The sequence below is a fragment of the Chelonia mydas genome, chromosome 18, assembly GCF_015237465.2.
Source record: "Chelonia mydas isolate rCheMyd1 chromosome 18, rCheMyd1.pri.v2, whole genome shotgun sequence".
Classification (NCBI taxonomy): Eukaryota; Metazoa; Chordata; order Testudines; family Cheloniidae; genus Chelonia; species Chelonia mydas.
In genome coordinates, this window is record NC_051258.2 from 15,565,051 (window position 1) to 15,592,456 (window position 27,406).

At 49.6% G+C, this 27,406-nt stretch overlaps 1 protein-coding gene across 6 annotated transcripts in view; it reads right to left on the reverse strand.

Moving 5' to 3' along the window:
• Positions 1 to 27,406, reverse strand: part of ACAP3 (ArfGAP with coiled-coil, ankyrin repeat and PH domains 3) — a 159,529-nt gene that overhangs the window by 30,098 nt on the left and 102,025 nt on the right. For all 6 annotated transcript variants that reach the window (XM_037881109.2, XM_037881110.2, XM_037881111.2 and 3 more), the window contains exons 7-11: positions 24,846 to 24,890; positions 23,547 to 23,642; positions 22,693 to 22,767; positions 18,551 to 18,562; positions 4,032 to 4,144 (exon numbers count right to left, since the gene is read on the reverse strand). In XM_037881109.2, the coding sequence (XP_037737037.1) occupies positions 4,032 to 4,144; positions 18,551 to 18,562; positions 22,693 to 22,767; positions 23,547 to 23,642; positions 24,846 to 24,890 (341 nt within the window). The remainder of the gene's footprint in view (positions 1 to 4,031; positions 4,145 to 18,550; positions 18,563 to 22,692; positions 22,768 to 23,546; positions 23,643 to 24,845; positions 24,891 to 27,406) is intronic.

Consider the following 27,406-nt stretch of genomic DNA (forward strand, 5'->3'; position numbering starts at 1 on the left):
ATTGAAGAGCGCTTTACAGCTGGAGAAACTAAGGCACACGGCACACCCAAATTAAGTGCTTTGTCCGAGGCCACGAAGAGTCAGTGTCAGAGTTGGGATTATAACCCAGGTGTTCTCACTTCATTCCTGTGATTTAGCCACAAAGATCCTCTTTTGTCCCGGGGGAGCTGAGGGAATTGACAGCAATCCATATTGTTATAGCCCATGGAGGCTGTGTGGAAATATCTGGGCACACACCAGGGTGAGGGAAGAGCTCAAAGGCCTTGAATCTGGATGTTTTGGCTGCCATACTGCAGCTAGGCTATAGACAGCGGATTATTTAAAGCATCTACCACACGTCCAACATGCAAAGGATTTCAGTACCCTGGGAAAATGAGGCAAGAGAGGATTCTATTTTCAGCTCCTTGCTTGAGACATTGCTCAGACATAAAAGGTGCCGATTGTAAACGATTTGCTGTGTCTGCCAGAAAACAGAGCCACACAGGAGACTTCAGGCCATTCTGCCTGCTCGAAAGCCCCTTTTGATCAGCTCCTGAGTGTGTTTGGAGCTGCAGCAGTTTGAGCTCCGCCTGGTGACAGCCATTCTCTCCGGCAGTGGCAACGACATATTCTCAAGCGGCTTTGCTGTCACACGAAGCCAAGTGGAAAGCTCCCTTCCCAGCTGTTTGATCCTGGATGCTGCTCCTCACAGCTCTGTATCACCTCCTGTTTGGTTTCTTAGCTGGGGCATTAGGATCCGGGAATGTGCTGGACTGTGGTGCTGGATCTCATTCTGACCTCAGGGGATCTTCTTCATCCAGTATCCTTCTGCGTATGTTTCCAACAGGGACTTCTTCCCAGGGCCCTTACAATCACCATGGCATCTTCCCACCCACGGTGAGGGGGATATGCATGGCTGTGAAAAACTGGGCTGTGGGGGATACGGACAGCTGTGAACAGCTGGGCTGTGGGGGGATACGGACGGCTGTGCATAGCTGGGCCGTGGGGGGATACGGACGGCTGTGTATAGCTGGGCCGTAGGGGGGATACAGATGGCTGTGTATAGCTGGGCCATGGGGGGATACGGACGGCTGTGTATAGCTGGGCCGTGGGGGGGATACGGACGGCTGTGTATAGCTGGGCCGTGGGGGGATATGGACGGCTGCGAACAGCTGGGCCGTGGGGGGATATGGACGGCTGTGAATAGCTGGGCGGTGGGGGGGATACGGACGGCTGTGTATAGCTGGGCGGTAGGGGGGATACGGACGACTGTGTATAGCTGGGCCGTGGGGGGGATACAGACAGCTGTGAATAGCTGGGCGGTGAGGGGGATACGGAAGGCTGTGAATAGCTGGGAGGTGAGGGGGATACGGACGGCTGTGAATAGCTGGGCGGTGGGGGGGGATACGGACGGCTGTGAATAGCTGGGCGGTGGGGGGGGATACGGACGGCTGTGTATAGCTGGGCCGTGCGGGGGATACGGACGGCTGTGTATAGCTGAGCCGTGGGGGGGATACGGACAGCTGTGAATAGCTGGGGTGTGGGGGATATGGATGGCTGTGTATAGCTGGGCCGTGGGGGGGATACGGACGGCTGTGTATAGCTGGGCCGTGGGGGGGATACGGATGGCTGTGTATAACTGGGCCGTGGGGGGGATACGGACAGCTGTGAATAGCTGGGGTGGGGGGGATATGGATGGCTGTGTATAGCTGGGCCGTGGGGGGGATACAGACAGCTGTGAATAGCTGGGGTGGGGGGATATGGATGGCTGTGAATAGCTGGGCTGTGGGGGGGATACGGACAGCTGTGTATAGCTGGGCCGTGGGGGGGATACGGACAGCTGTGAATAGCTGGGGTGGGGGGGATATGGATGGCTGTGTATAGCTGGGCCGTGGGGGGGATACGGACGGCTGTGTATAACTGGGCCGTGGGGGGGATACGGACAGCTGTGAATAGCTGGGGTGGGGGGGATATGGATGGCTGTGTATAGCTGGGCCGTGGGGGGGATACGGACGGCTGTGTATAACTGGGCCGTGGGGGGGATACGGACAGCTGTGAATAGCTGGGGTGGGGGGGATATGGATGGCTGTGTATAGCTGGGCCGTGGGGGGGATACGGACAGCTGTGAATAGCTGGGGTGAGGGGATATGGATGGCTGTGAATAGCTGGGCTGTGGGGGTATGTATAGCTGTAAATAGCTGCCTTGGGGGGCATGAGGTACCTTGCTCAGACCTCCCATGGATCGTCAACAGGGGTGAGATGGGGACTCACTTACAAACGTCCATCCCTGCCCCTAACATAGATATCCTGCAATGTAGGAGCTCATCATTAATCTGACACAAACCGGAATGGTGTGGTGGCCTTTTCCATCAGGAAGTCTGGCTCTGCTGAGTGAAAGATTGAGAATCAAGGCAAAGCTCTGCATTGGAAATACTGTGGGGAAAACCGTAAATTGTTCATAAATTCAGCTCAGAGGCGTGCCAAGTAGTTCACAGGTTAGCAAGCACCATATCCAAACCTCTGTAGCACTGGGCTGAAAATCTCACAAGAACAGCTGTTCTCTCCAGAATCTGGCACTTTGGCTTCTGGTGCCTCAGGAAACCTTGAAGTGCAGAGAATACACTTGATTGCCATGCAAATGGCAAGCACAGGGACTAAGAACATCAGACAAACTGGTTTGGAATGGCAAGAAAGGCCCAGCTTGAGTTGGAGGTGAAGGTTTCGGGAGGGAGGGGCTTATCGCAGCTTACCTGTCACTAGGCATAAAACCAACAGTTTCTATACAAAAATACAGGGATGTTGTGAACTGCTTGTTTGTTTCAAAGGCGCACACTTCTACCTAGCTGCAGAAATTACCCTGAACTTGGACAGACAGGTGACCTCTATGATTGCACTGCCAGGTGAGAGGGGAAAACATGAGTGGGTCAAGGGGGCATAGATCTTATGTACTAATAACAGAATCCAATGGTTTGACTTCTACTCTCAGCTGCATCAGCGTAAATCAGGCCCATTGACTATCACAAGGGTTACTAGACACACACAAATATTGATTGAGGAGAGAACCTGAAGCCCCCTTTGCTTGCAATTCACCTAAGTCCATGGGAGCTGGGGAGCCTCCAGAGCTGTGCAGGAGGCATTTATTCAACTGCATCCCCAATGAGCCATCATCTGAAATATTTGTAAGTGACTGAGAGAAGGGGCAGTGCCCAGAGGAGCCAGGTCACAGCTGCATAGCTGACATTTCCAGGCTCTCACCTCACCCACTCCCAGGGAGGTTGGATACTAGCAGCTCTCGAAAGCCAGGCTTGTCCTGCTGTGTTGGATGTTTCTCTTAAGGGTTACAAGTTTACAGCTTTCCTGGGGCAAGGCTCCAGCTGCTTTGTGTCCTATGCTCCCTGCATGAAGCTGGTGGTTGTCCTAAGATGGAAGGTTTTTGCTGTCACGTTTGCTGGCATTTACCAAAAGGCAGCAAACTGCAGGCAGGCTGACTGCACTGGTTCACCCTTTAGGACTATACCAGTTCTTAGCAAAGAAAGAACTAGGCTAATCCCAATGCATGTACGGTCTCCCACTGTACTATTTCCATGGTAAGCTTGGGCCCTGATGGACCAGACTGCAGGTAGCTGATAAAATAAAGAAGTAATAAAAAAAGAAAGATTCACTGACTTTCAGTGGAAGAGCTGAATGGTCCCACAAACATTTTCAGGGCCCGGAGAAGCCAGTTTGTGCTGCAGACACTCTTCACTATCTATAAAATATCCAGCTTCTTTTACTGAGCCTAAACCTTTCTCTTTAGACCATGCCAGCATCACAGGACCCTTCTTATATTAAGTGACTTCACAAGTTCAGCACACAAAGAGTTAAGTGATGCTGCACTGACAGACAACTCTGCATCAACCCAACATCACTTCTCTGTGTGGGCCTGGAGCTGACGAAGCCACTTAAGCAAAGGATAACACCTGCTGAGTTGTCGCAAAGGCAGTGTGCGCTGCCACTCCGGAGATGCATTCAGAGCCCTCATCCAGTTATCAGGTGGGATTCACATTACTTACCGATTCCATGTTTTGAAAGCATTGCTTGCTCTCTTGAAGAGGTACCCTTCCATCACCACTCCGTTGGGGGCATCAACATTAAATTCCACCTTGGAATCATCGTAGGAGAAGTCCTGCAGGTCGAAACAGGTTGAGAAAACACATCAGGGGATGCTGGTTCTGCTCAGAGCAACAAGAACTAGGGCAAGGAGCAAAGTAAAAACACCCAGATAAACGGGAAACTGTGACCCCAAACAGCACATCAGTGTTAGGACCATGAGGATATCCAACTGGGAAACATGTGAACACCTGTAAGAAGGTTATGTAGCTGCAGGGGTTATTTAAAGCAGCCTTTCCCTCAAGGGAGGCCTATGCTCCAATCCTTGATTAGGTTGCAAGAGAAAATAAGTTTGCTGGAGTCAGCCCTGGTTTTTAGTGGAGGCTAGTTTGCATCTTGAGAGTACTTCTTCTCTCAGAAGTAACCCTCATGATGGCCAGACTCTGGTCCAGAGGTTTAAGACACAGAGGGTGCAGTCAGGACTTGGCACAGCAGAGTGGCGTTCCAGGACTGGCATAGCTGAGGTGATACACATCAGGCTGGAGGAATACCGGCAGATCCAGGGCAGGTAATAGGACCATAATTACAGAAAGTGCTGGAGCTCAGGAGTGAGATGGGGGCTGGGTTAAGAATTAACACTGGAATAGCTGAGGGGGTGCAGGACAGAAAATGTCGAGGCAGATCTCTGCCCGTGAGAAGCTTGTTCTATCTAAACATAACATAAGAATGGCCCTACTGGGTCAGACGAAAGGTCCGTCTAGCCCAATATCCTGTCTTCTGACTGTGGCCCGTGCCAGGTGCCGCAGAGGGAATGAACAGAGCAGGTAATCATCCAGTGATCCATCCCCTGTCACTCATTCCCAGCTTTTGGCAAACAGAGGCTAGGGACACCATCCCTGCCCATCCTGGCTAATAGCCATTGATGGACCGATCCTCCATGAATTTATCTAGTTTTTTTTTTAACCCTGATGTGGTTATCTGGTTGCATTTAGTGCTCCCTGTCTCTCACTGTCATGGCTATTCACATTCCTCTCCACAATTTTGGGTTTGTCTTATTGCCTGAGAAAGTGTTCACGAATTCAGTTAGTTCGGGCATTTCCCACCCTAATGATTGTTCCCAACAGTGCCAAATTACTCCAGTTTCCTGGCTTAGGGTTTTCTCAGTCAGGTTTAGGCAAAATAAGACCTTTTTGAAGACAGTTTTAAGTAATTTTTTTTTTATAAAAAGGTCACCCACAAACCACTGCCTCCTGCTGGGCATATTTTCACACAACACCCCTCAAAAACGATGCCTGCAGAATCCTCTATCTCACATTACTGCACTAACTGGGAGCCATTAATTATTCTCACTCCAGTATCCTTAGCTGTTTCTGTTGATAGGTGTTAGTAATGTGCATGCACTGCTCCTCCTCCGGTGAAAGCTGGGGCTACACTAGCAGCTAGGAAGAGAAAGTGCGGATGCCTTGGTATCTTGATGGTTGAAAATGTCCCACCTCAAGTGCAATCTGCAATTGGCAGTGAACAGACAGTAAAGTGCTGTTCCGTGGTTATGTTATTCTGTGTAACTGGTAATTGCCTGCCCTGGATGAGCCCAGGATCAGAGCAAACATGAGCTCGTTTACCATGTAGCTGGAAACAGGGGCAATGGACGGTGTTTCCAGGAGGGAAGAAGGAAATCACCAATCCCATTTCCAGTTAATGCATTCCACACACCAGCCCCGAGCTTTACTTATTCATCTAGCAAACAGACTGCCAGTCACATCTTCACCTATCTATCACCCTGATAGCTGACTTCCTGAGCTTGGCATTGCTGTGCCAGACAGATTCCATGGATTGTGGTAGCATGTGAGCAGGGCAAAGGGTTCCAGTAACTGTTCCCAGAAAATCCTCATGGAATTCTGCTGCCAGCGGAGGGCAGTGTCTCCTGCCTGATGGAAACCAGGTCATGGAGCCTGAATTACTTTCCACCCTAATCTGCTATACTAGGAAGCCAGTTCTTTCCACTAGCTGCCTTCACCATTATATAATACTCTGCATCCAACTTCTGCTGGTATCACATGATCCCGAGAAAGGTACAACACAAGCCAATGGCTGGAAGTTAAAGCTAGACAAATTCAGACTAGGCATAAGGCATACATTTTTAATGGTGAGAGTAATTAACCACTGGAACAATTTGCCAAGGGCCATGGTGGATTCTCCATCACTGGCTATTTTTCAATCAAGATGGGATTTTTTTCGAAAAGCTCTGCTCTAGCAATTATTTTGGGGAAGTTCTCTGGCCTGTGCTCTCCAGCAGGTCAGACGAGATGATCACAACGGTCCCGTCTAGCCTTGGGATCTGTGAATTTATGCTCTTGAGCATAAATATTTCTCTCCACTGTGCTAGATTCAGAGGCCCAGCCACACCACAGCAAAAAGCAGCATCATTAACTTAAGTGCCTTTACCAGCTCAGGGCATGGAGACTCTAGTGATGCTACGTTGCTAGGCAACACGCACTTCAGTCTCATTAGGATGAGTTATTTCCATGTTCGGAGATGCCAGCTTGCCAGGGAGAGATCAGAATAATAAGAATAATACTGGTAGAGAAGGAGGAGATATAATGGGAGAAGACTGAGTCATTCCTTGAAAAGACAGTGTGACACCGAATTAGCCAGGAGAGGCTATGCTGTAAGGCTCCCACTTAAAGGGGGTCCACTCGGCCCCGAATTTACTTGCCATAAAGGGGGGTGAAGCCCATGTGGTCTCCTTTGTGGACGCTTTTTATGTAGCATTACAAAAAAAGATAGAAGGGATTCTGATCTCACTTCAATCCACAGCCAAATCTATTGGCTTCAGTGGAATTACTGCGGAAAGACACTCGCGTAAATGAGGTCAGAATCTGGCCTGTTTGTTTTAGTGTAAACACTGTGAGCCAGAAGACGATGTCTTCTTTCAAAAATGAGTGACAAGGCTAGGGCATGAGATTTCCAGTGGTCAGCATTTGCCAACTGATACCATACAGCTACCACAGGTATTTCCTGTGTTAGTTAAAGGGGGTTCTGGGGGATCTCAGGTTCCACACAGTGGAAACTAATGATAAATACGCTTTAAATCTGATGACTGTGTCATACCTGACTTTCGGGAAGAGGTATAATTTGGGATCTAAATATGTTAATCAGGCTTCTTCAGCTGTCCCAAAACAAAAACACGTTGTAATAGCAAGGAGAGAATTTTGCTGACGAATGCAAGGACAGATGGGCCATAGGCATCACTGGGGTAAATCCACTAAACATCAGTGGAGTGACATCAGGTGGGAATTCAGCCCTGCATGTTCGTATTTTATTACACTTTTCCCAATTTTGATTGGCTAAAGGTGGTTCATGTGATTCCCCTTCCTCCCATTATAATTTCACAGGATTGTCTGGAAAAAAAGTCAAGTGACAAGTGACCTGCTTCGAGGCTTCAAGGACAAAACGGGCAACTGCACCTGGAGAATTTCCTGGCCTTTCAAAAACCTCTGTTTGGCCCATCTCATCTTTAAAGAGAGAGTATAGGTAGCTAGATAGATCAATAGTGCCTAGCACAATGGGGTTCTGGTCCATGACAGGGGTCCCTAGGTGCTGCTGCAGTACAAATAAATACTATTTCTGTATACACACCCAACCTACATATATTACTAATAGGAAATTGAGGTCCACCGTGATGGGTGTTGGAAGCTAGCTCCTCCAAAAAGCACACAGCTGGAAAAAATGACATTTGGGTGCATTACCTGAACAACACTTTCTCTTTTCTAATCCACCCCCACTCCTTGTTTGCAGGGGGGAGTCAGAAAAAGCCCCTGGACCAAACTGTGGTCTCAGTTACTCCGGTGTAATTCCCAAGTAACTCCTTTGACGTCAAAAGAATTATGCTCGGGTAACAGAGAGCAAAATCTGGGCCCTAGAGCTCTAAGCTGGATTTGTGAAGTAGGTCCAAGTATAGGAAGAGATTTGAGGGATCAAGGTCCTGTGTGTGTCTTATCCTTGGGAACGTACCCATGTGGATACTCAGAGGGGGAATGCGTTTCGTTCAGCCCCACTAGACTAGAGGGAGGCTGTTGGGGCCATTACTAGAGAATACTGGAGTATCTAAAAACAAATCAAATCAGAAAAAGGGGAGAAAAGGGAAAAATCCAGTTTCTGCCCTCCCCCCCATAGAAAAATGAGATGTGTTTCTCCTTTCCCACTGAGGCAGAGAATAGGAAATGCATGGAGATGGCTTGAGGCTGAACAGCAAATAAGGCTGGATTCAAGTCAGTTTCATGTCCCTGCCATTCACAGATTGCATCCTAGAGGATTGACCGCTATGGGCCTGGGGAGAGATTAGATGCTCAGGTCCATTCAGAGAGATGCACAGAGGCAGCATTACCCTTTGTCTTAAGGAGAGACTTAACTCTTCTGGTTCCAGACTGAGAAGCGTGGCCTGGGCAATGCTGCAGCGTCTAAGCCCAGTGTGGATCCGCAGGGCCAGTTCTCTGCTCCTCACTCCTTTCTTAATAAATACTAATCACAGCATTGTTAATTGTCCAGGATGCTGTGGCTTAAATAACTGATTCCTGTGCATGTATCCCCGCATTCCCAGCCCACATAAAGATGTTTCCTCCCCTGGCACGCTGGCCACTGAAAAGAGAGGGAGCAAAGACGGGTGTTCTGGAGGGGGGACTGCTAGAATATCAGCCATCTGGCAAAATGTCATTCTCAGACCCCTGCCCTCTGATTCTTAATTCATTATAGCTGCTGACATTGGAAGCTCATCCAAGAATCTGAGGAAACAGTGCTGCAACCAGTGTTCAAATAACATCAGGGTGTGGCCACTGATAGAGACAGCAAATGTGCGAAAACAGTACTGCCTCACCCAACATACCTGCTCCCTTTCTGCATGTGTCTGGCTCACATCTGCTCACTTCATGGACCCAAGGACGCTCCTAATCCTGTTAGCCCTGCAGAGCCGTCCAAAGAGCCCAGGGAGACTGAGTGCAATTCTGTGCCTGCCCTACACACATCCCCATCATTAGCCGAGCTGTCAGTGAAGTCCCTGTGGCTGACCCTTTATTAGACAGAACGCCATGAACCCAGCTGGACTCTCCAACCGCAGGTGGAGTGAGAGAAAAAATCGCCTTTCTGCCTTGTAAGCCGAGTAACGTTCCTGGGTCTAATCACACTCGTAAAGGCTTGATGGAACAAGACAAGGGGCTCACGCTCTCTCTCAGGCTCCTGCTGTCGTGCTGTCTCTTACACGTAACTGCACATGTTATGGACGGAGACTCGGCTTTGATTTTAATAAACTGCCTTTTGTCAGACTCTTAACATCATTGCAATGTTGGTGCAGGGCAAAACTGGTTTTGTTTTTAGTTCAGTCTAGCTCTATCAATCTACCTCATGGCCTTGTGGAGCGAACACTGGCCTAGGGCTCTGGACAGCTGGACTCTAGTCCTGGCTCTGCCACAGGCCAGCTGGGGGACCTTGGGCAAATCACTTTGCCTCTCTGTGCCTCAGTTTCCCCATATGTGAAAGGAGAATAATGATTCTGAGCTTCTTTGTAACATGCTTTGAGATCTATTGATTAATTATTATTATTAATCTAGCCATCCATGTGTTTTACACCATATTCATCACGATAGAATGGGTGCCTACCGCCATTATGAAATGACAGATGCATGCTGGAATTGTGTTCTGAATGGCATCTGGCTACAGCTGTCCACGCAACAGTGAGCTAGCCACAGCGGTGATGCGTTGGAGCACACAATGTTAAAATAAACGAGCCACCCCCGAAACAAGAAATAAGATCTGCCAAAAGTCCGGCATTTCCTCCATCATCTGTTCTCTTTTCTTTCATGCAGTTTTGATAAATCACATCGATCCTACCCCTTTGTGCCCCTTCTCCCTGCCCCATGGCTTTGAATTTACACCCAAGGCTGCCTGGGAACGGAGGGCCTTTTAGAAATGATATCACAATGGTTTCCATGGGAACACATTGAATGCCACTGAAGCAAGGACAATGAGGTAACAAATTCCAAGAGAGGGATGTGAAAAAGGCCTAGGCATGGATACTTTCAAACTGGCGAATGGAAAGGAGGAAAAAACCAACACAGACACTATCTCATACAAAGGGGCATTGAAAAAAAAAATGTCAAGGTTCTTTCGAGGGCTAGCCCTTTAAGATCTCCACGAGACAGCCACGGTGAGTCTTGTCCAATTGCTTATGCAGAGCCAGCCATGCACGCAGGGAAGGAGACTGATCAAAATTAAATAAACTTCCTGATAAAGTGAACCGCTGTAACAGGAAAAGTGGAGACACGCCCCGGTCCCTGGGACCGTTGGAAGGTCCTCTTCAAAGGACAGAGCCCTGCCCACGAGCCTCTAGAAACTCTGTGCCTTGCGTAGCTGGGGACTCTTGGGTATATTCCCTTAGCATAGGTCTAACACTGTCCTGAAGGGGGCGACACACGCGAGAGTGGAGACGTGTAGGATGGACTCTTCATTAAAGCACTGCACTCTTCTACAACTACATTCCCCACGAAGGCCATGGTACCCAATCTGATCGATTCTAATAACCAACACGCTTTCACGCTGTGTATTGCACACCTGGCAATACACCGCCATGGTTTCGTATACATCCTGTTTATTAGCAAATCCCTTCGCTCATGCTATTTCCGAGGAATAGCCATCAGGATAATAAAAAATACATGCAGGTATATGTAGAGTCTGCGCATGCATTGCCTCAGAAGGGACAAAATGGTTTTATGCAAACTTGCTTTCTCAATTAGCAAAGCATTCAGTTATTCTCTTACATCAATTGTCACTATTTAACAATTATACAGACTGGAATGCACACACACAAACGCGTGTGTATAATATACACCATATGAAAATAAATACTATATGAGACCAGTTTGGCTATGTACTTTGTGTGTGTGTATATATAGATATAGATAGATGATAGATATAGCTATAGATAGATACACACACACACACACACACACACAAAGTATATATAAGGTGTGTGTGGATATATGCAGATGGAATGTACACATACATATATTTTGCATATAAATGCACTCACATTTTATATATGAACAGAAGAATATAAGTATATACTCTGCTAGTGCATGTGAATATTAAAGCACTTCCTATACATGATCACTTACCTGTCTCTGTGTGTAGATTGTGTAGACACTGTGACCCCATATGCACACACAGGTTCTAAGGGGGAACACTTACACACACATTCCCATTCTTTGTGCACAAACACACATTTGAAGGCTAGATCTCGAAGAAACCAATTTATAGGCCTTTTGTTTTTCTCATTGTCTTCTGATAACTGATCGCCCTGCTCTCGGCTTGCCAGGGAGAAGATGCTCAGGGACCGTTCTCCACTTTTATGTCACACCAACAGAACGCAACAAATGCGCCCGATCAAATAATAAACCAAAACTAACTTGTCTGTCACATCAGCGAGCAGGGAGACCTGGTCCTGCACGCCCCTCTAAGTTCTCTTGCACCCAAAAGGAGAGTGCCCCCTAAACTTCCTATCCCAGCAAAACACCCCTGTATGAAACGCTCCTTACCAGAAGGTACTCAAGCCTGCCGAAAATCTTCATGCTGCCCGTTGCGGGGAAGGAATTCTGCTGATCTAGTCAAGTGAGCAGGGAGCTTCTGTGCGTGCCTCTCCTCTCAATGGCTCTCTAAAGCAGCATCTCTGCAAGGCGCCGTGGGATGGGAGGGAAGGCAAGATCTCCCCCCACACACACTCCTCCTCACCCCTCCCACTCCTTTTCGGGTGGCTGTGAGCACCGCCGTTCGCTCCTGTCAAAGCAGGGACGCTGTGCGAAGGAAGCATGCCAGGCTCTAGGGACCACCTGCCTGCCCGCTCCTCCTGCCTCCCATTCACCAACAATCAGCTTAGAGCAAAGGCTAATTATCATACAGCTGTCACCGTGGGACAGAGGGGCGTGGGGGCAGCCAACAAAGCCAGAGCAAAGTTGATAAGAGGATGCTCCGCCGAAGCCCCTTGACCTCAGCCGAGTGGATCTCCAAGGGTTTGGCATGCTTTTGCCAGGAGCTACTTCCTACTGAGACCGTCTCATACATGGGACCCCCTCCTAAGAAAAACAGAGCCCCCCATTGGCTGACAAAGCCACACATGCTCCTTTGGGGCTGCTGGGTGTCGGAGCCATATGGCCGCCTGGTTTATTATTTATCGTTGATACTAAATCAGGCAGTCGGCGCTGCCCTGATTCTCACCACTCTTTTCCCACACACGTGCAGAAAGCCGTGCGCCAGGCCAGGAGAAGAGTCAAGGTGCTCCAAAGAAACTTCTCATTTTCTTCGATTGGCTGGTAAATTTGGGTTCAGTGGAAGGGCTCGGCAAGGCCAGGAAATGGGAGAGAGGATGGACTAACAGTTAAAGCACATAATGAGTTAAGAGACCTGGGATCTATTCTTCACTCAACCACAGACTCACTGTACTTCAAGCAGGTCATTCTCTGCCCCAGTTTCCCCGTTGGTAAATTGGAGATGGTAATAACTCTTCCCTGCTACACATGGGGGTGGCAAGGCTGCAGGGTGGTTTGAGACCCCCACCTGGAGGGCACTAGAGAAGGGTTAGGTATTACTTAATCATTATTATTATTTATTAACTCCAGCTGCGGCCAGATATGACTTGCAACCTCCCCGCAAACAGCTCAGCCAGTGCACCTTAGTCCATACCCTAGGCCTCTCCTGCGTATAGACTGCTCGTCACATCAAAGCGAGGGCCAGTGTGCCAAGCTTCCCTATTTAGCAGGGGCAGTCCCTGATTATTAACTTAAATGTTACCCCTTTTCTCCTCTGTCCTTCCAGAAAGCTGTCACAGGACCATGTATTTCAATGGTGTTTGAAGAGCCAGCCCTTTATTTTTCTCCCTTAAATGTCGTTTTCTGCACCTTTCAAATGTCAGCCAGTGTGTGTCCCCCTTCCGCGTTGTTGGGGCTAGCAGGAAATGCACAAACTCATTTCACTTAAGACAAATTTGAACTCACATCTCCACAGGAGCCAGGCCACAGCAGTAACACAATGTCTCTCCGCAGTCACATTTTAAATACCGCGTAACTTTCCCCCACACTGGCTGTGCACACAGTAAATGCAGAGTGATCCAGCAGCTTCATGTTAAAATCTTATCCTCTTGCTTTTCCCAGCTGGCAGGAGAGTTTAGAAAGGTTTGCTCCAAACCATAACAATTCAGACCCCCCGCACCCCTGCGCCAATTTTATTAGCGTCCCCTCTGTTTAAGCACTACTTGTTTTCATGTAGAGTGTGAGACAGCAAATGGAACTCGCCCAGCGTTGTGGGGCTAGCGGGCCAGGAGGACAAAGGGGGCAGTGGGTAAGATAACAAAGGCAGCTTGAAATGATCCCTGCACTGGGAATATGCACAAAAGGTGACAGATGCCCCTCAAGACAGCAGGGGCTGAGGGAGGGATGAGCAAAGGACACTTGAATAACAGTGTAAAGGAAAATAATCCAGCGACACTTCAAGATTTTCTCCCCTGCAGAATTTCTTCTGCTTTATTTAAAAAACAAACAAGCAAACAACCAACCCTCAATCCAAATCACAGCTCCTCCTAGCTAACGGGTTCCAAATGGCCTGCCTGCATCCCACCCCTCGCAAACCTGACAAGGGGTAATTCAATTAGCAAGGCATCATCATGAGTCACCCTCAGGGCAGGACCCACAAAGCATTATTTCAAATTGGAGTCACTCTCTCCCTGCTGTCGCCAATGCCAGTGCCATGTTGTTCGGGGAGACACTGTGACGGGGCAAAATATATTACTGCCTATCTTCTCCAAGGGAAAAGGTAGTTGTGGGTCCCTGTAACTCAGCAGGAGAGGGGATTAAGTGGGGTGAAATCTTTATCCTACAATGACTATGGTCCAGTGGCATTGCTGCAGTTTTCAGAGGCAGTTATGTATGAGATCGTATTTCCCCTTGATTCCATGCCTAACCCCCGAATGTAGTGCCCAGTAGTATATGTTAAGACACAAATAAGTAACAACCTCCTCTAATGGTACCAGATTGCATCCAGCGATATCAGAGCTCTTTACAAACGTGGGTATCATCGTCTCCATTTCACAGACAGAGAAACTGAGGTATGGAGATGGCCAAGTGATTTGCCCAGGATATAGCAAAGTGGGAGTAAAACCCCTTTCTCTTGAAGTCCTGGTCCCACGCTCTCTTTGCTGGGCCATGCTGTTTCCTGTTCTACTCCACAGAGATCACAGAGCACATAATACAGAGAAGGGTTAATCTCACCCAACTCTGTCATCCGGACACCCTCTATTCCCCACCCTCTCACAAAGCCAATTCAGCCTGCTTATCTGCAGCCTCCCTGCTGTCTCCAGAGAGAAGCTGGCTCCTTCAGCCAGGGCACATGCTCTCCTGGCACTGCTGACTTTAAAAACAAAATTCCTGTCCGGCTATAACAAGCAATGGTCTGGGGGTCATTGGATCCAGGGCTTTGGTTTGGCCCAGTATAGAGCTCCAGGGGGCAGCTCCAGAATTCAGGGCTGTTCAGACCTGTATTCTGCTTTGTGTCCATCTCAACGTAGGGCCACATCCTCAGCTGCTGTAAAGCCGCGTAGCTCTGTTGGCTTCAGGGGCACGAGGCTGATTTACACCCGTTGAGGATCTCGCCTCTAATACCCTACTGCAGCTGGAAGTGAAACGCTTCCAACCCTGCACTCGACTATGGCTGTCTAACTTTCCCAAGGCCACTGGTCATGTACATAGGGAGCCAAGGCCATGGGTAGCTCTGCTCATAAGGATCCCAATCTGGTATAATTGCTCCTTTGCTTTCTCTGCGTCTGATCCCGAGTCATTCCTCAGCTCTTCCCGGCCAGTCTGGTTAGTAGAGCAGCTTTGTGTGAAATGGCTGGTTTTAAATGCACTGCATTAGAGAGACCCTTCCCTGCTCTCTCCGATGAAGTCATCACGCCCATTTAATCCCCCCCCCCCCCCCCCGCCCCGGGGCCAGGAGGCTCAAATGGATTTCTTTCCCTCCCTGCAGGGCAATCAGGCTCAGGGAGCGTATGCACACACAGGAAACGCTTGTCAGTAGCCTTCCAATTCTGTTACGCTTTCATTTCATGAGGCATGACATTCCCCTGAGAGAGCATTAACAAAATAAGAGCGCCATGAAAGCACTGCTCAATTTTTCCCTGCAGAGGAACGTTGATCTGCACGAGAGCCTAGATACACGTGAACTTATCAATGAATTCTGCACCCTGCACGGCTGCTTTCTCTCTGCCTCCTGTGTTTCTTCACTTAGCTCCTGAATGGGGGGGGAGGGAGAGCTCAGTGGTTTGAGCATTGGCCTGCTAAACCCAGGGTTGTGAGCTCAATCCTTGAGGGGGCCATTTAGGGATCTGGGGCAGAAATTGGGGATTGCTCCTGCTTTGAGCAGGGGGTGGGACTAGATGACCTCCTGAGGTCCCTTCCAACCCGGATATTCTTTGATTCTATGTCTGTTTTGTCAGTGGCTCTTACACATCGCCTCTTATTTTCACCACAGCGCATGGGATGCTCTGACAGATGCTAAGTGGATTCCGGGTCCGACTCTAAACTGTACAATGCAGCTTGTCAGTGATTCTGGGGAGTGGCCCAGATGGGACAAATATCCCTGGCTTGTTTTTCTCATGTAGTGTTCTTTAAAAAGAAAAACAAAGCAGGGATGGACTAATGTTATACACCTCAGGCCTGGCATTCCAACACCCCAGCATTCAGGAGTGCTGCTGAGAATCAGTCTGGCTCTTTATAAAGAAAGCAGAATTGGTGTCTGGATCCAGACTGGAATTCTGAAATCTCCTAACAGCTGGGGGAGCTCAGGATCTGGAGTTGTAGATTGGACCAATCACAATTAAAAGGCAGGCACAGCCGGATTTCATCACACAACAACATGGAATTAAAATATTTCACCCAGGCAAATCAATCTCTCTGGTGTGGATTTGTGTGGGAGTTTCACACCTTTGCAGGTCTAATTTCAGAGTCAGGTTTCAGCAGCCCCCCAAACCTGGGCTTTGCCTGGTTTCAGGTTGAAATGAGACAGAAGCCGGAGCTGCACATCTTAAATCCAGTTCCCAACTTTCCTGGGAGTTGGGGCATGTTTGGATCTGGGGTTTTGGTTCAGCCCATTATAGTGAAGGGACTCAGCTGAATACCTGGATCTGAGGGTTCTAATTTGGATGCTTCTAAATTGTATCTGTGCATGACCTGATATTTCTCCTAGTGGTTTGTGTTACCAGTTGTCCCATCTTCTGCTGGTGCTGAAGGACTCCTGGTGGGGTGTAGCTTGTGGGGTTCTTAGCTATTGGCCTGGAGAGAATGACTAGCTATCATAGGCCATCAGCCAACAAGCTTCCTAGTGAAAGCCTACACAATTTGGAAACCACGCAGTGGATTAAATCGAGTTCTCAGACTTGCCCTCTCTCGGGATTTTGCCTTTGCTTTGCTATTCAGCCGTTCAAGCAGATTATCTCGCTTTGAAGCCAGTTACCTAATCTCATCAGAAAAGGGTCCTAATTCCGTGGCCTCACTGTTGTCATCTCCTGTGGGAAAGGACCTAAATGGATCAGAATAGAAAAGCCTCAATAGCTCATCTGTCTACACCCAGGAGGTAGAATGAGCTGCTGTCCAATGGACTGGACACCTCAGACTGCAGACAGCAGGACACACGCTCTGCCATGAGTGAAGCCTGAGCAACAGGAGACGCAGCGTCCGGGACCGAGCTGACTGGCAGCCTCCGCTCAGCAGTGGACTTTCACTCTCAGCTACGTACAGCGGAGGTAGGGATCCCACGGCTGAGCTGACGCGGACCTGACTGAGATGTAGGGCTTGTACCTTCATGTCCTTCCTGGCTAACAAGCTGAGGTGCGCCCCGGCAGTGCATAATCATAACCCCTATTACATATGGCCGCACATTGGTACCAAACCAAAGAGGGCCCCATCAGACATCCTCCCCAAGTACCTTAATGCTTGGTTGAAGGGAAAGGGAGCAGGTATTGAAGAACTGCTGAGCTCCAAGAAAACAGAGAGCAGATTAACTAGCTCCTGTCTCCCATGCTGTCCCATCTGGCGGTTTGCAGAACAGTTCCTGACCCGTGTCAATAAAGCTAAAGTAAACAGGGTTATGCAATGGAGGTACAGTGCAGCAGCTGTGGCTAAGTGATCCGTGGAGCAGGGAGAAGGGGGAAAGAGTCCGTTTATCATTCTGTCAATTCACAGTCGATTCAGCAATGGCTTCCTATCTGTTGAATTCCACGCCTGAGAGTGTTCTTCTACTCGGTGGGAATAAGATATATAGCCATGGCCGCACTGCAGTTAACTAATCCATCACCTGCTTAGCCTCTGGTTTTCCACCCGGAAACACAGGGCAAGGTGAAAGGAACAGGAGGAAGTGTCCATGGTGCTGAGAAACAGCAACCCAAGCCCTGGTGAGCAGAGCATGGCCCAGTCGACTTGCTCCTTTATCCCCTGCTCCTAACATTCCATGCTCACCAAAGCAGGGACAGAGGAGCATTGGTTGGACCCAAGAAGAGTGTGGGTATGCACCGGGCAAGCTTTGCCCACACAGCTCCACCCCGTACCTCAGACCCGATGAGCACCACCAACCACCATTCCAGTCCCAAGGCCCCTTGCACCTCATGGCTCAGTTATAAAAGCCCCTGATATTCCAGGCCCACATCTCTGCCAATGCGTCTCATTCCTGACCCGCAGCGCTCCCTCTTCTGCGGGTCCTGGGCCCTTTCAGGGCTCTGCCAATGCATCTCATTCCTGACCCGCAGCGCTCCCTCTTCTGCGGGTCCTGGGCCCTTTCAGGGCTCTGCCAATGCACTTTTGGCCAGAATTTTGTAAAGTACTTAGGTGCCTACAGATGCAGATGGGGATAGGCACGCAGAGGAGTTTTCAAAAGCATGTAGGATTTCAATGGCAGTTAGGCACCTAGGACCTATTGAAAACCCCACTAGGTGCCTACTTGCATCTTCAGGCACATGAATGCTTTCCAAAATCTGGCCCATCCATCTTCAACTGCAGAATTTCTTGCTATTCTACTTCCACTGCTTGGTCAACACACTTCAGTCCCAATCCACGGAACCCCTGCAGTTCCAGAACTGGGCCTCTCTTTAGTCAAGACTGCCAGGCATCTGGGATATAGCATGGTAGTTTTGTTATGTGAAGGAAAATCTAATAGGGATTAGGATGAAACCACCAAACTCCCTTACAACTGTGTTTGGGAATTAGTTCTCCAGAGACGACAGGCTAGTGCACTAAAGGATCCAGCCAGGATCCGTCCCATTGCCAGTGTAGATCTAAAAGCAGGGCTCACTGGAGTTCAAGTGTAGTCAAGTGCAACTCCGTCCAATAAATTTAGCTCATAAAAGGGAAGAACCAATCTCTCAAAAGACACCACACAGCAATGTGGCTGTACTCACCTGCAGGAGGGTCTGGAGGGGGCACATCAGCGATGGGTGATGAGAGAAAAAAGAAGAAAAAAGGCACATTACTTAACATTTCCCTAGTGATCAAGTGCAAAATCAACCCCCAGCGAAGCTTCTCAAGGCGTAGCGACCATGTTTTCCAGATGCACCGGCAGGCTCAGAATTATCCATGCAATTTCTGTGTCCCTCCAAATCTTGTATTTCTGCACACAAGCAGTAGCTACATACCAGGGTCAGGGAGCCAAACATCTCAATGCCTGATGTGCATGGCAGATCTGACACTGTGGGCCCATGGGAATGTGTGTGTGTAGTTCTGGGTTTGCAAACTGAGAAGACAGCACTGCAGCTGCTTTCTATGAATGTCCAGCAATGTGCTTCCTGAATGTCCAGCAATAGCACAAGGGAACAGCATTTGATTTGGTCTTCCATAGCTGTACAGACTAACGAGTTAGATGCTGTCAGTGCAGCAACCGGTATATACTCGGCAACAGGCCATGTTAGAATCCGTGTTAGCAAAGGAGGGGATGTAGGGGCCGGACTCCTGGGTTTTCCCTTACGATTCACAAGCATTGCAAGGGGATCTTTAATTTCTGCCAAAGAAGACCTCAGTTTAGCATCTCATCCCTGATCATGCAGACCGACACCCTTCCCCTGCTACTGCACTGGGAGTTTGTTATCCAACTCTGGGGGTTAGATTTGAATCCACAGTTTGTGGGTCTAGAGTCAAGAACTCATCCAGCTGCAACACCCAGTGCCCCACTCTCAGCTACTGGACAGCTCCCCTGAAGCAAATAGAGGTATGCCAATGTAACCGGCTGGGGGTTTGCCCCCACCCCCATGACTCCAGGTGAGTTACTCTGGATTTGCAGTGGTGTCAGCGGAAGTGGACTGTGGCACACCTTTGTCACTAGGTGTCATGCCAAGGCAGGGTAGCCGAATGCATTGATCCAGTGGAGCAGAGTTGGGCTCTGCATCTTTTTAAATGCATGGTGCATGTGAATCCTTTCCCGTCAGTCCTGCTCTGGGACGGGCATGAGAAACGCAACATGCCTCTCTGTGCAGAGCCTGGACTTTGCTTTGGCAGCAAAACACTGGACTCCATCTCCTCCTCCCCAGCGGCCGCTGTGCAGACGACCGAACTGCCCTCTCCTCTCCCAGCCTGTCAATCCACTTCCTCGCTCATGAGGATGAAATCAATATTGGGCTTTGCCTGGGTCTCAGCTGGGCATTTCCTTTCAGACATCCACAGGACGTGCAAGCTAAGCAACCTACTTAGGCCCCAGGGAGGAGATTTAAGCAGACTCCACTGACCTCCCCCCGCAACTCAGCAAGAGTCTTAGTGTTAATATTGCATGGGAAACTGCAGCTTTGTTGTATGAAAAGATCCTAGGGTGTTTCTACAAGGGTCCTGTAGCCCTGCTAGCTGGCGATGGGCCCAAACTCCATATCTGCCCTGTTTCTCATGCTCCCGGCACTGAGATACTTTTGACACAGGTGGCATAATTGTTTCTGAAGCCATGCCCCGTAGGACTGTGGTCTTAGCATATCTTAGAAGCTAAAGAAGGATCATCCGAGGTGGATGTCCAAGGGAAACACAGGAAGTGGTGTTGGTAATTCACTCTTCCCTTTTCATCAGTACTGACCCACTGCTCCCACGGAGATCTAAGGGGATCCACACTGCGTGACATGGGCTGTTGATTCAGCCATAGGCATTCTTTCCTTTGGCTTGTTAGTAGATGAAGGGATGTCAGCTTACTCATCATCGATATCGCTTTTGTTATGTGAATTTTTTTCTTTTCCATTGGGAAAAATGGTTCATATAACTGGTTGTGCGAAAGATTGGTGGCCGTAAAATCAAGGTTCTACTGGAGCACCAAAATTTTCCCCAAAATATTCTCCTCTTACTGGTGAAGTTACCCACCCCGCAGCTGCCTTCTTGATGGAGAAGGAAAAAAATCTGGTTTTGGGCTCATTAGAGAGGAGGTTTCCTTTAAGTAATAATGGTCAAGGCACAGGGCATATTCCAGGGGTTAGTAACTGGCTGGTTTACAGAATGGGAGTGTTTAGAGCCAGAGAGATCAGGAGACTTGATAGCCTGGGAAGTAGACATCTCTCCATTTTTCACTCAGGAGCACCACGGGCCATGGTCACTATTGCGATTATAAACCAGGCAGGAGACAATCAAGTGGAAACACTATTAACAATCTCTTTGTTACGGGCAAACAACAAGCAGACAGGGGAAAAATTATTTGTGAATAAATCATGTTGAAAAAGAAATCAGACCTCATTTATTTGATGGATATTCTCTGACCACCTAAAGAGCGGGCAAAATTTATTTACGAATAAGTGATTCGACAAGGAAGGGATAAAATTCCACAGATAAACTCTTGGGGGCTGATTCTCAAGGCTTCTCTAACGGCCCCGAAGTTCAGATTACAGGGGTGTGAACTGCTGCGCACACCAAAGGGCTACACTGTAACTCCCCTCCACCCCCGTAGATGCTGCTAGTGTGAACTAAAAGGTACCAAGTTCATGTTAACACAGTGGCAGCCCGAGTCCAGACGTATACACAGATATATTTATGGCTATAGTGCGAGCCCACGACTGGAGACCGAGGCTCTGAGACTCGCTCTGGGTTTCTGCTTGCCATGAAGATGCACCCTCAATACTTGACCTTGGGGAAGTCACTTCACCTCTCTGTATTTCAGTTTACCTAGCTTCAGCATTGGCTGACTAGTACTGATGTATCAGAGAGGCTTTGTCAGGCATAACTGATTTATGTTTGTGAAGCCGTTGGAGAGCCTCAGACGGAGGGTGCTAGGAAAGGGCAGAACATGACTCTTCAAAGAAGAAAGAGGATCCTTCCTTATATCTAATAATGTCCATGCTGAAGGGACATCCATCCATCCCCATATGTACCCCTCGGTCTGCTCATCTAACCATACCCAGACATTATCTATCTATCTATCTAATCATGTAGCGAAAGGCAGTTTGGTCTCTTCACCACCTGTACCTGTCTATTGGACCTCAGTTTAAATAGCTTTGCTCTGCCCCTTTGGGGAGGGATGCGGAGATCTCTAATCAGAAAGCAGGCAGGGCCTCTTGTACCCTGGTAGCTGGGAATTCGTTCTGTGGGAGGGAAGTGAGATATGGGGAAGAGAGGTGCATTTCCCTCCTCTTCTCCCTCACAACCCATTAACCTAACTGGGGGCGGGGGGAAGGGGGATCTCCATGTGAATGAAGAAATGGCCCTTTAGCCAGCCCAGCCCCCAGGGAGCAAATGGCTCCATCCATCCCTCCATCTGCTGGCGGAGTTAAAAGGGGGCGCTGACCATCTGGTGGAGCTGGGGCAGTCAGGCGTGCTAGAGAAAGGTGGAGGGGAAGCCGGCCGGACAGATGTGAGAGCAGACAGACAAATTTCGGGAGGGATGTGCTGCCACCATGGCAGCTGCAGACACTGGGGCTCGCCAGACGCTTTGTCCGGCTTGTGAGGGCAGGATGGGGAGAAGGGAAAAGAGAGGGAATGGATGAGACGAGGGAGGGAGAATGGGAGAGCTGCTGGGCTGCTCTAACTGCTCGCCAAGCCAAACCTGGCTTCCCAGAGCGATATCCCGGCCTTACATGGCACTGTTTTTATGTGTGGACTCATGACAATAACATGCTCCAGGAATGGTTCCCTGTGCGCGAGAACCTCAAAGTGCTTCACAGACATTAACCAATTAAGCCTCACAACCACCTAGGGAGGTAGAGAAGCATCACACGCAGGGGGAAACTGAGGTACAAGGAGGTGAAATATTTGCCCTGGGGTAGAGTGGGCCCAGAACCCAGGAATCCTGACTGCTGATCACTTCAGCTCCAAACACTAGATGGCACTCCCATTCTGTAAACCAGAATAGTGCTAGCTGGGAAGGGACCCCCCTGCAGCTGCATCCAAACCCAGCTCTGGCACACGAAGGCAGAAAGGTTTAACTGCCGCATGGTGTGTAACCCAGCTGCAGGGCCATTACACTCCCATCGCTAGCTTCTCCCGCAGCAGTCCCCTTGCTGGGAGGCTGAGGTGCCGCTAACCACTCAGCTCTCCGTGCTGACGGAGAGTGATGTCCTCTCATGCCAGCCTGCAGCCCCCTGGGACTCACCCTCTGCTGTATCAGTGCATGCTTGTGCTCCATCTCCCTCTTCTCCACGGCCGAGTCGATCACCAGCTGGTCTAGCTGAAGACAGGGAGGAGAAAACCGGAAGGAAAATTCAGCGAGATGGTTCCCATTAACGAGCCCCCAGCCATCTCTCCCACTTCCCCTCCTCTGGGCTCACGCCAGTCTTGCAAATGGCCTACGTCCTGGGGAGGGATGCAAGTTTCCCCGGGTCCAGTGAGGCTGCGTTTGGGTGGGTGCTGTGGGCTGGTGCAGCAGTTAACTTTCCACCCCTGGGACTTCCTCCCAGAACATGGGATTTGGGGTGATGCTCTGTCACTGCCCTGGTTACAGGGAGCTCCTTAGACCAAAGCACAAAGATTATCCTGAAGCACATCGCTGTGAGCTTTCGCGCTCCTGTCTGCACCACCTGGGCATGCCCACCACCCTGTGAACTCCCAACTCCTTCCCCAGCATGCACTGGGCTCAGTATAAGACCAGGGCTAGAATCTGATCAGGAATCTGGAGGGTATGTCTCCAGCCCAGGCCCTAAACTTTGGCAAGAAAGATGCAATACAAAAAACAAAAAAAAAAGCAACCAGGATGCCTTGTGCCTGGGAAGGCTGCCCAGTCCCAGATGGACCATAGGGGATTTTGCTTGGTCCAGTGAGCAGGAGATGCCCAGAAAGAGCCAACTTGTCTAATTACGGCTGAGCTCCCAAATCCCCATGCCGGCCATGTTCCTGGCAAAGACAGGTTTCCGAGCATTTCCGTCTCGATGCTCAAGGCTTTCATGGTGAAGGGATCACCACAGGGAAATTGCAAACCGAACCAATCACCCCCTCGCCCCAATCCCTCACCTCGGTGGCTAGCTTCTTCATGTAGGGATCAAGTTCATGAAGGAGGCTGTAGCCCTGCTGGAAAAAGGTGTACTGGGCATGCATGAAGGACAGCATCTGGGGACGGGAAACAAGGCACACGGTCAGAACAGGAGCGGAGCCATCGGGAGGGGAGGAGAGGGGAGATTATGCAGGGCACCCACTCGCCCCAGTAGAATATCAGCCTCAGTGCTGGCCTAGGAACACAGCCTGAGCAGACACAATCCTCTCTAAAAGAGCTCTCTCGGAGCCCCTCCCTCTGCCAGGGCCAAATGAATCCCCCGTGTCACTCCAATGCCTTCTGTTGGGTGACACCCGGGATAACGCTAGCCTGCGGGAGCTCTCCTCCATGCTGATGATGGCGAAGGAGCGTCCCACCTCATAGAACTACATGGAACTACAGCTCTTGTGACTGACCAGGCCCTGGGTTGGTACTCAGGAGATCTAGGTTCTATTCCTGGCTCTGTCACCGGCTCCCTGCGTGACCCTGGACAAGTCACTTGATCTCTCTTCGCCTCTGTAAATTGGGAATAAGAATACGGCACTGCCTCTACGGGGTGCTCTGAGGCCACACGCACCATCTGTGAGGTGCTCAGACGTTATGGGGATGGTGGCCATATATGTACCAAGGTAGAGCATATCATTTCTAGATCATGCATATCTCCTTCTCAGGCTCAGCTACATCACCTCTCTCTGCAGACATCAACACATCCTCTTTTTCCACCTTCTCGCTCTTCCTCTGTGCCCTCTCTCTCTCACCATTCCTCCTCCCTCTAATCTTACTAAGCTTGCAGGTATCCCCCCCCATCCCGCCCCACATAGTGACAATGGCGCCTTTTCCACAGTGTCACTGTCACTCCTCTCTGACAGCCCTCGCCCTTCCAGAGCGCCGAGGGATTTTTTTTGTTTCTTTGTGGTGCGCTATTGTGCCAGAACCCTGCAGCCCACATCGGCCTTCCTGCCTGTGTCACACATGATCTCAGTGCCGGGGCCTCGTGCGGACGTGTATCTGCCTGGGCGAAACGGAGCGTGCAACGCTACTGAAAGAACAGGAGGACTTGTGGCACCTTAGAGACGAACAAATTTATCTGAGCATAAGCTTCCGTGATGCATTCCGATGAAGTGAGCTGTAGCCCATGAAAGCTCAAATAAATGTGTTCGTCTCTCAGGTGCCACAAGTCCTCCTTTTCTTTTTGCAAATACAGACTAACACGGCTGCTCCTCTGAAACAGTCTACTGAGTCACCAGGGGACAGCAGGGGAAACTGAACGGCACCCTTACCGCATCCAGTATTTCAAACTTCTTCTTGGCCTGGAGGACATTGATCTGTGAGGGAATCAAGACAAGAGACTCAGCTGCAGCAGCCCATGGGCTAGACATAGCAAGCCGCACCCACTGCAACAACCCTAAGCAGGCAGCAGTACTTGGCGTCTGACTGGCCCACTCGGAGACGTAGAGATTTCTGGGTAAAAATTAAAGTCCCTGGGTCAAATTTTCAGACTTAGGCTCCTAAGGGACATAGGTGCATTTGAAGATGCTGCCCCCTTTGTGTTACTGCAGATCACCGGAATAGCTAGGCTGGCCCCAGGAGACTAATCAATACTTGGTGCCTGTGATGTCGATGCACATTTAACATCTGGTGGGCTACTGCTTTGCTTCCTCCTAGATGCTAGATCGAGTGGTGTCAGTACAATCTGTGTTGGCTCAGGGCTACGCGTTCGCCATAGCTCAGCTGGCCACGTAATCCGCACCCACGGTACCTGAGCACGGGGACCTTGTTCCTAAAATAACCCATTGTCATTTACAAAGGAAACCAGTTCCATGACTTTGGCGCTCAGGAAAGGCATCAGTCGCCTGACAGCCCTGGAAACCGAAGTTATCCTCAGAGCACCGGCAGCTGCTGTGCAAACTTCCACTGCGTGGCCCCCGGTCTGCCTCTGATCTCCTGTGGTCACTTCTAAGGATGAAAGAAGGGGCCTTCAGTCACACACTCAGTCCTTAGTCTAGCGCCATATTTCCGTGGTCAGAGAAGCACGACAGCACCATCTAGTGAGGCTGAAACGTACTCTGCGGCTGTCATAACACCTCTCTGCAAAACACAGTCGGTGTTGGTGCTAAAGCGCCTCCGTTCTGGTGCTCCTTCAGCAGGTGCTGAGCAGTGCGGTTCAAAAGCACGTTCCAACATCTCTCAGCCTGCTACGTGCAACTTTGACCAGGCAAATCCCAGCTTGAATCCCCATTATAAAAGACAGGGCATGATGCAGCAGATTCCTGTGCTGTCCTTTTATTTCTGGAGATCTGCCATATGTCACCAATACAGAGAGTTTGGTGGGCTCTCATCTTAACCCCTAATTAATTGAATCGCAAAATCACAGCACCTTTTGAAGCAACCAGCAGCTTTTGCCCAAGAAAGGCACAAGGACCAGAATAGTAGAGGACGCTTGGTGAATTGGCTGCCAGGTACACTGTAAGAGCCATAAATCCACCCTAGCATCTGTGTCTAGGTCCATTAGTGAGCACTAGTGGTTCACGAGATAACAGATGCCAAAATCAGGTGGGCGAGACTGCTGCAAAGCTGTTTGGTTGGTGAACCAGTGCAAACGCTCTCAGGACCAGTACATTCTTGTCAGCTCTGGTCATGGACCACAGGTCAGGAGATGAAAAATGCTTCTGAGATTTATAAAACATTAAAGGGAAATGAAAAGTAAGAGGCTGCAGAAGAGATGGTGACGCCTTAAAAATAAAAAATGAATCGTGTGCAGTTACATAATACCTTTCCCATGGATCCCATCTGGGAAGCCTTACAAGTGCTGTAATTAGCACTAGAGAGACTGTCAAATGTAGCAGAAGATTTCTATGGGGCTTCAGCTGTCGGTGTCACGAACAATATGTTACCATGACAGCTGCAAAACAGGTCCCGGTGTGTTAGTATCTCATTTATAAATGTGGCACCAATTAGCTCCAACCATGCTCCACTTGGAGTAGCTGAGACGAGAGTGGAGCGAAAGTTACAGGCAAACGCTTTCCTGGATCAGGAACCGAGGGCTCGATTCTCCCCCATGTCTGAGCTCTGCTGGGCGCGGGGGATGGAGTGTGTCTGCGTTTGGCAGAACCTGCCTCCCAATTCCTCCTCAGCCATGTCCCATCTTCTGCTACAGCTATCCAGAGGGCTTTATACCAGCGAGTATCATGTAGAGGAACTCGACTCAGACACATCCCAAGCCTGCCCCACAACCTTCCCCCTCCTCCCTTCCACAGCCAGGATGGGGATAGGGGATGGATGGGAGCCAAATCGGGGGCGGGGGGGTTCCACTCCACCAGGGGAACTCCATGGCCATTTACAATCAGAATCTGGCCTCTATGCACCACCTGAGGAATGCAAAGGTGCCAGATCACACTGGAGAACCTGGCCCTGAATTGCAATTCTCTGGGTCTGAGCCCCTTTTGGACTCATTTTTGTGTGTGCAAATATTCATAAAAGCAAAGTTCCTTCATGCAAATTTTGGGCCTGTGGCCAAAGTCTGTTTCGTGATAAATGGAAATAGTTTCGGGTGGAAGCGGGAGGGGCAGGCTTCCTGCTTTTCCCAGGCTGTTGGTCCAGGAAATGAGCGCTGTGTCTTTGCAGCTATGGTCTGGTGCTAGCGGAAGTGCCAAGCCGTAAGGATTAAGACATGTCAGTCGTGGCCTTGCTAGGACTGTTTCCTGGCATCTGCATGAGGCCAAAAGGTATCTTTTTTCCAGATCTCTTTCTCCCACCATGGAGGCTTCTGTTAATTGTTTGGTCTCATCTAGACATTCCAATAAATAAACCAAACCAGCCACTAGATGGCACGCCTAGGCCA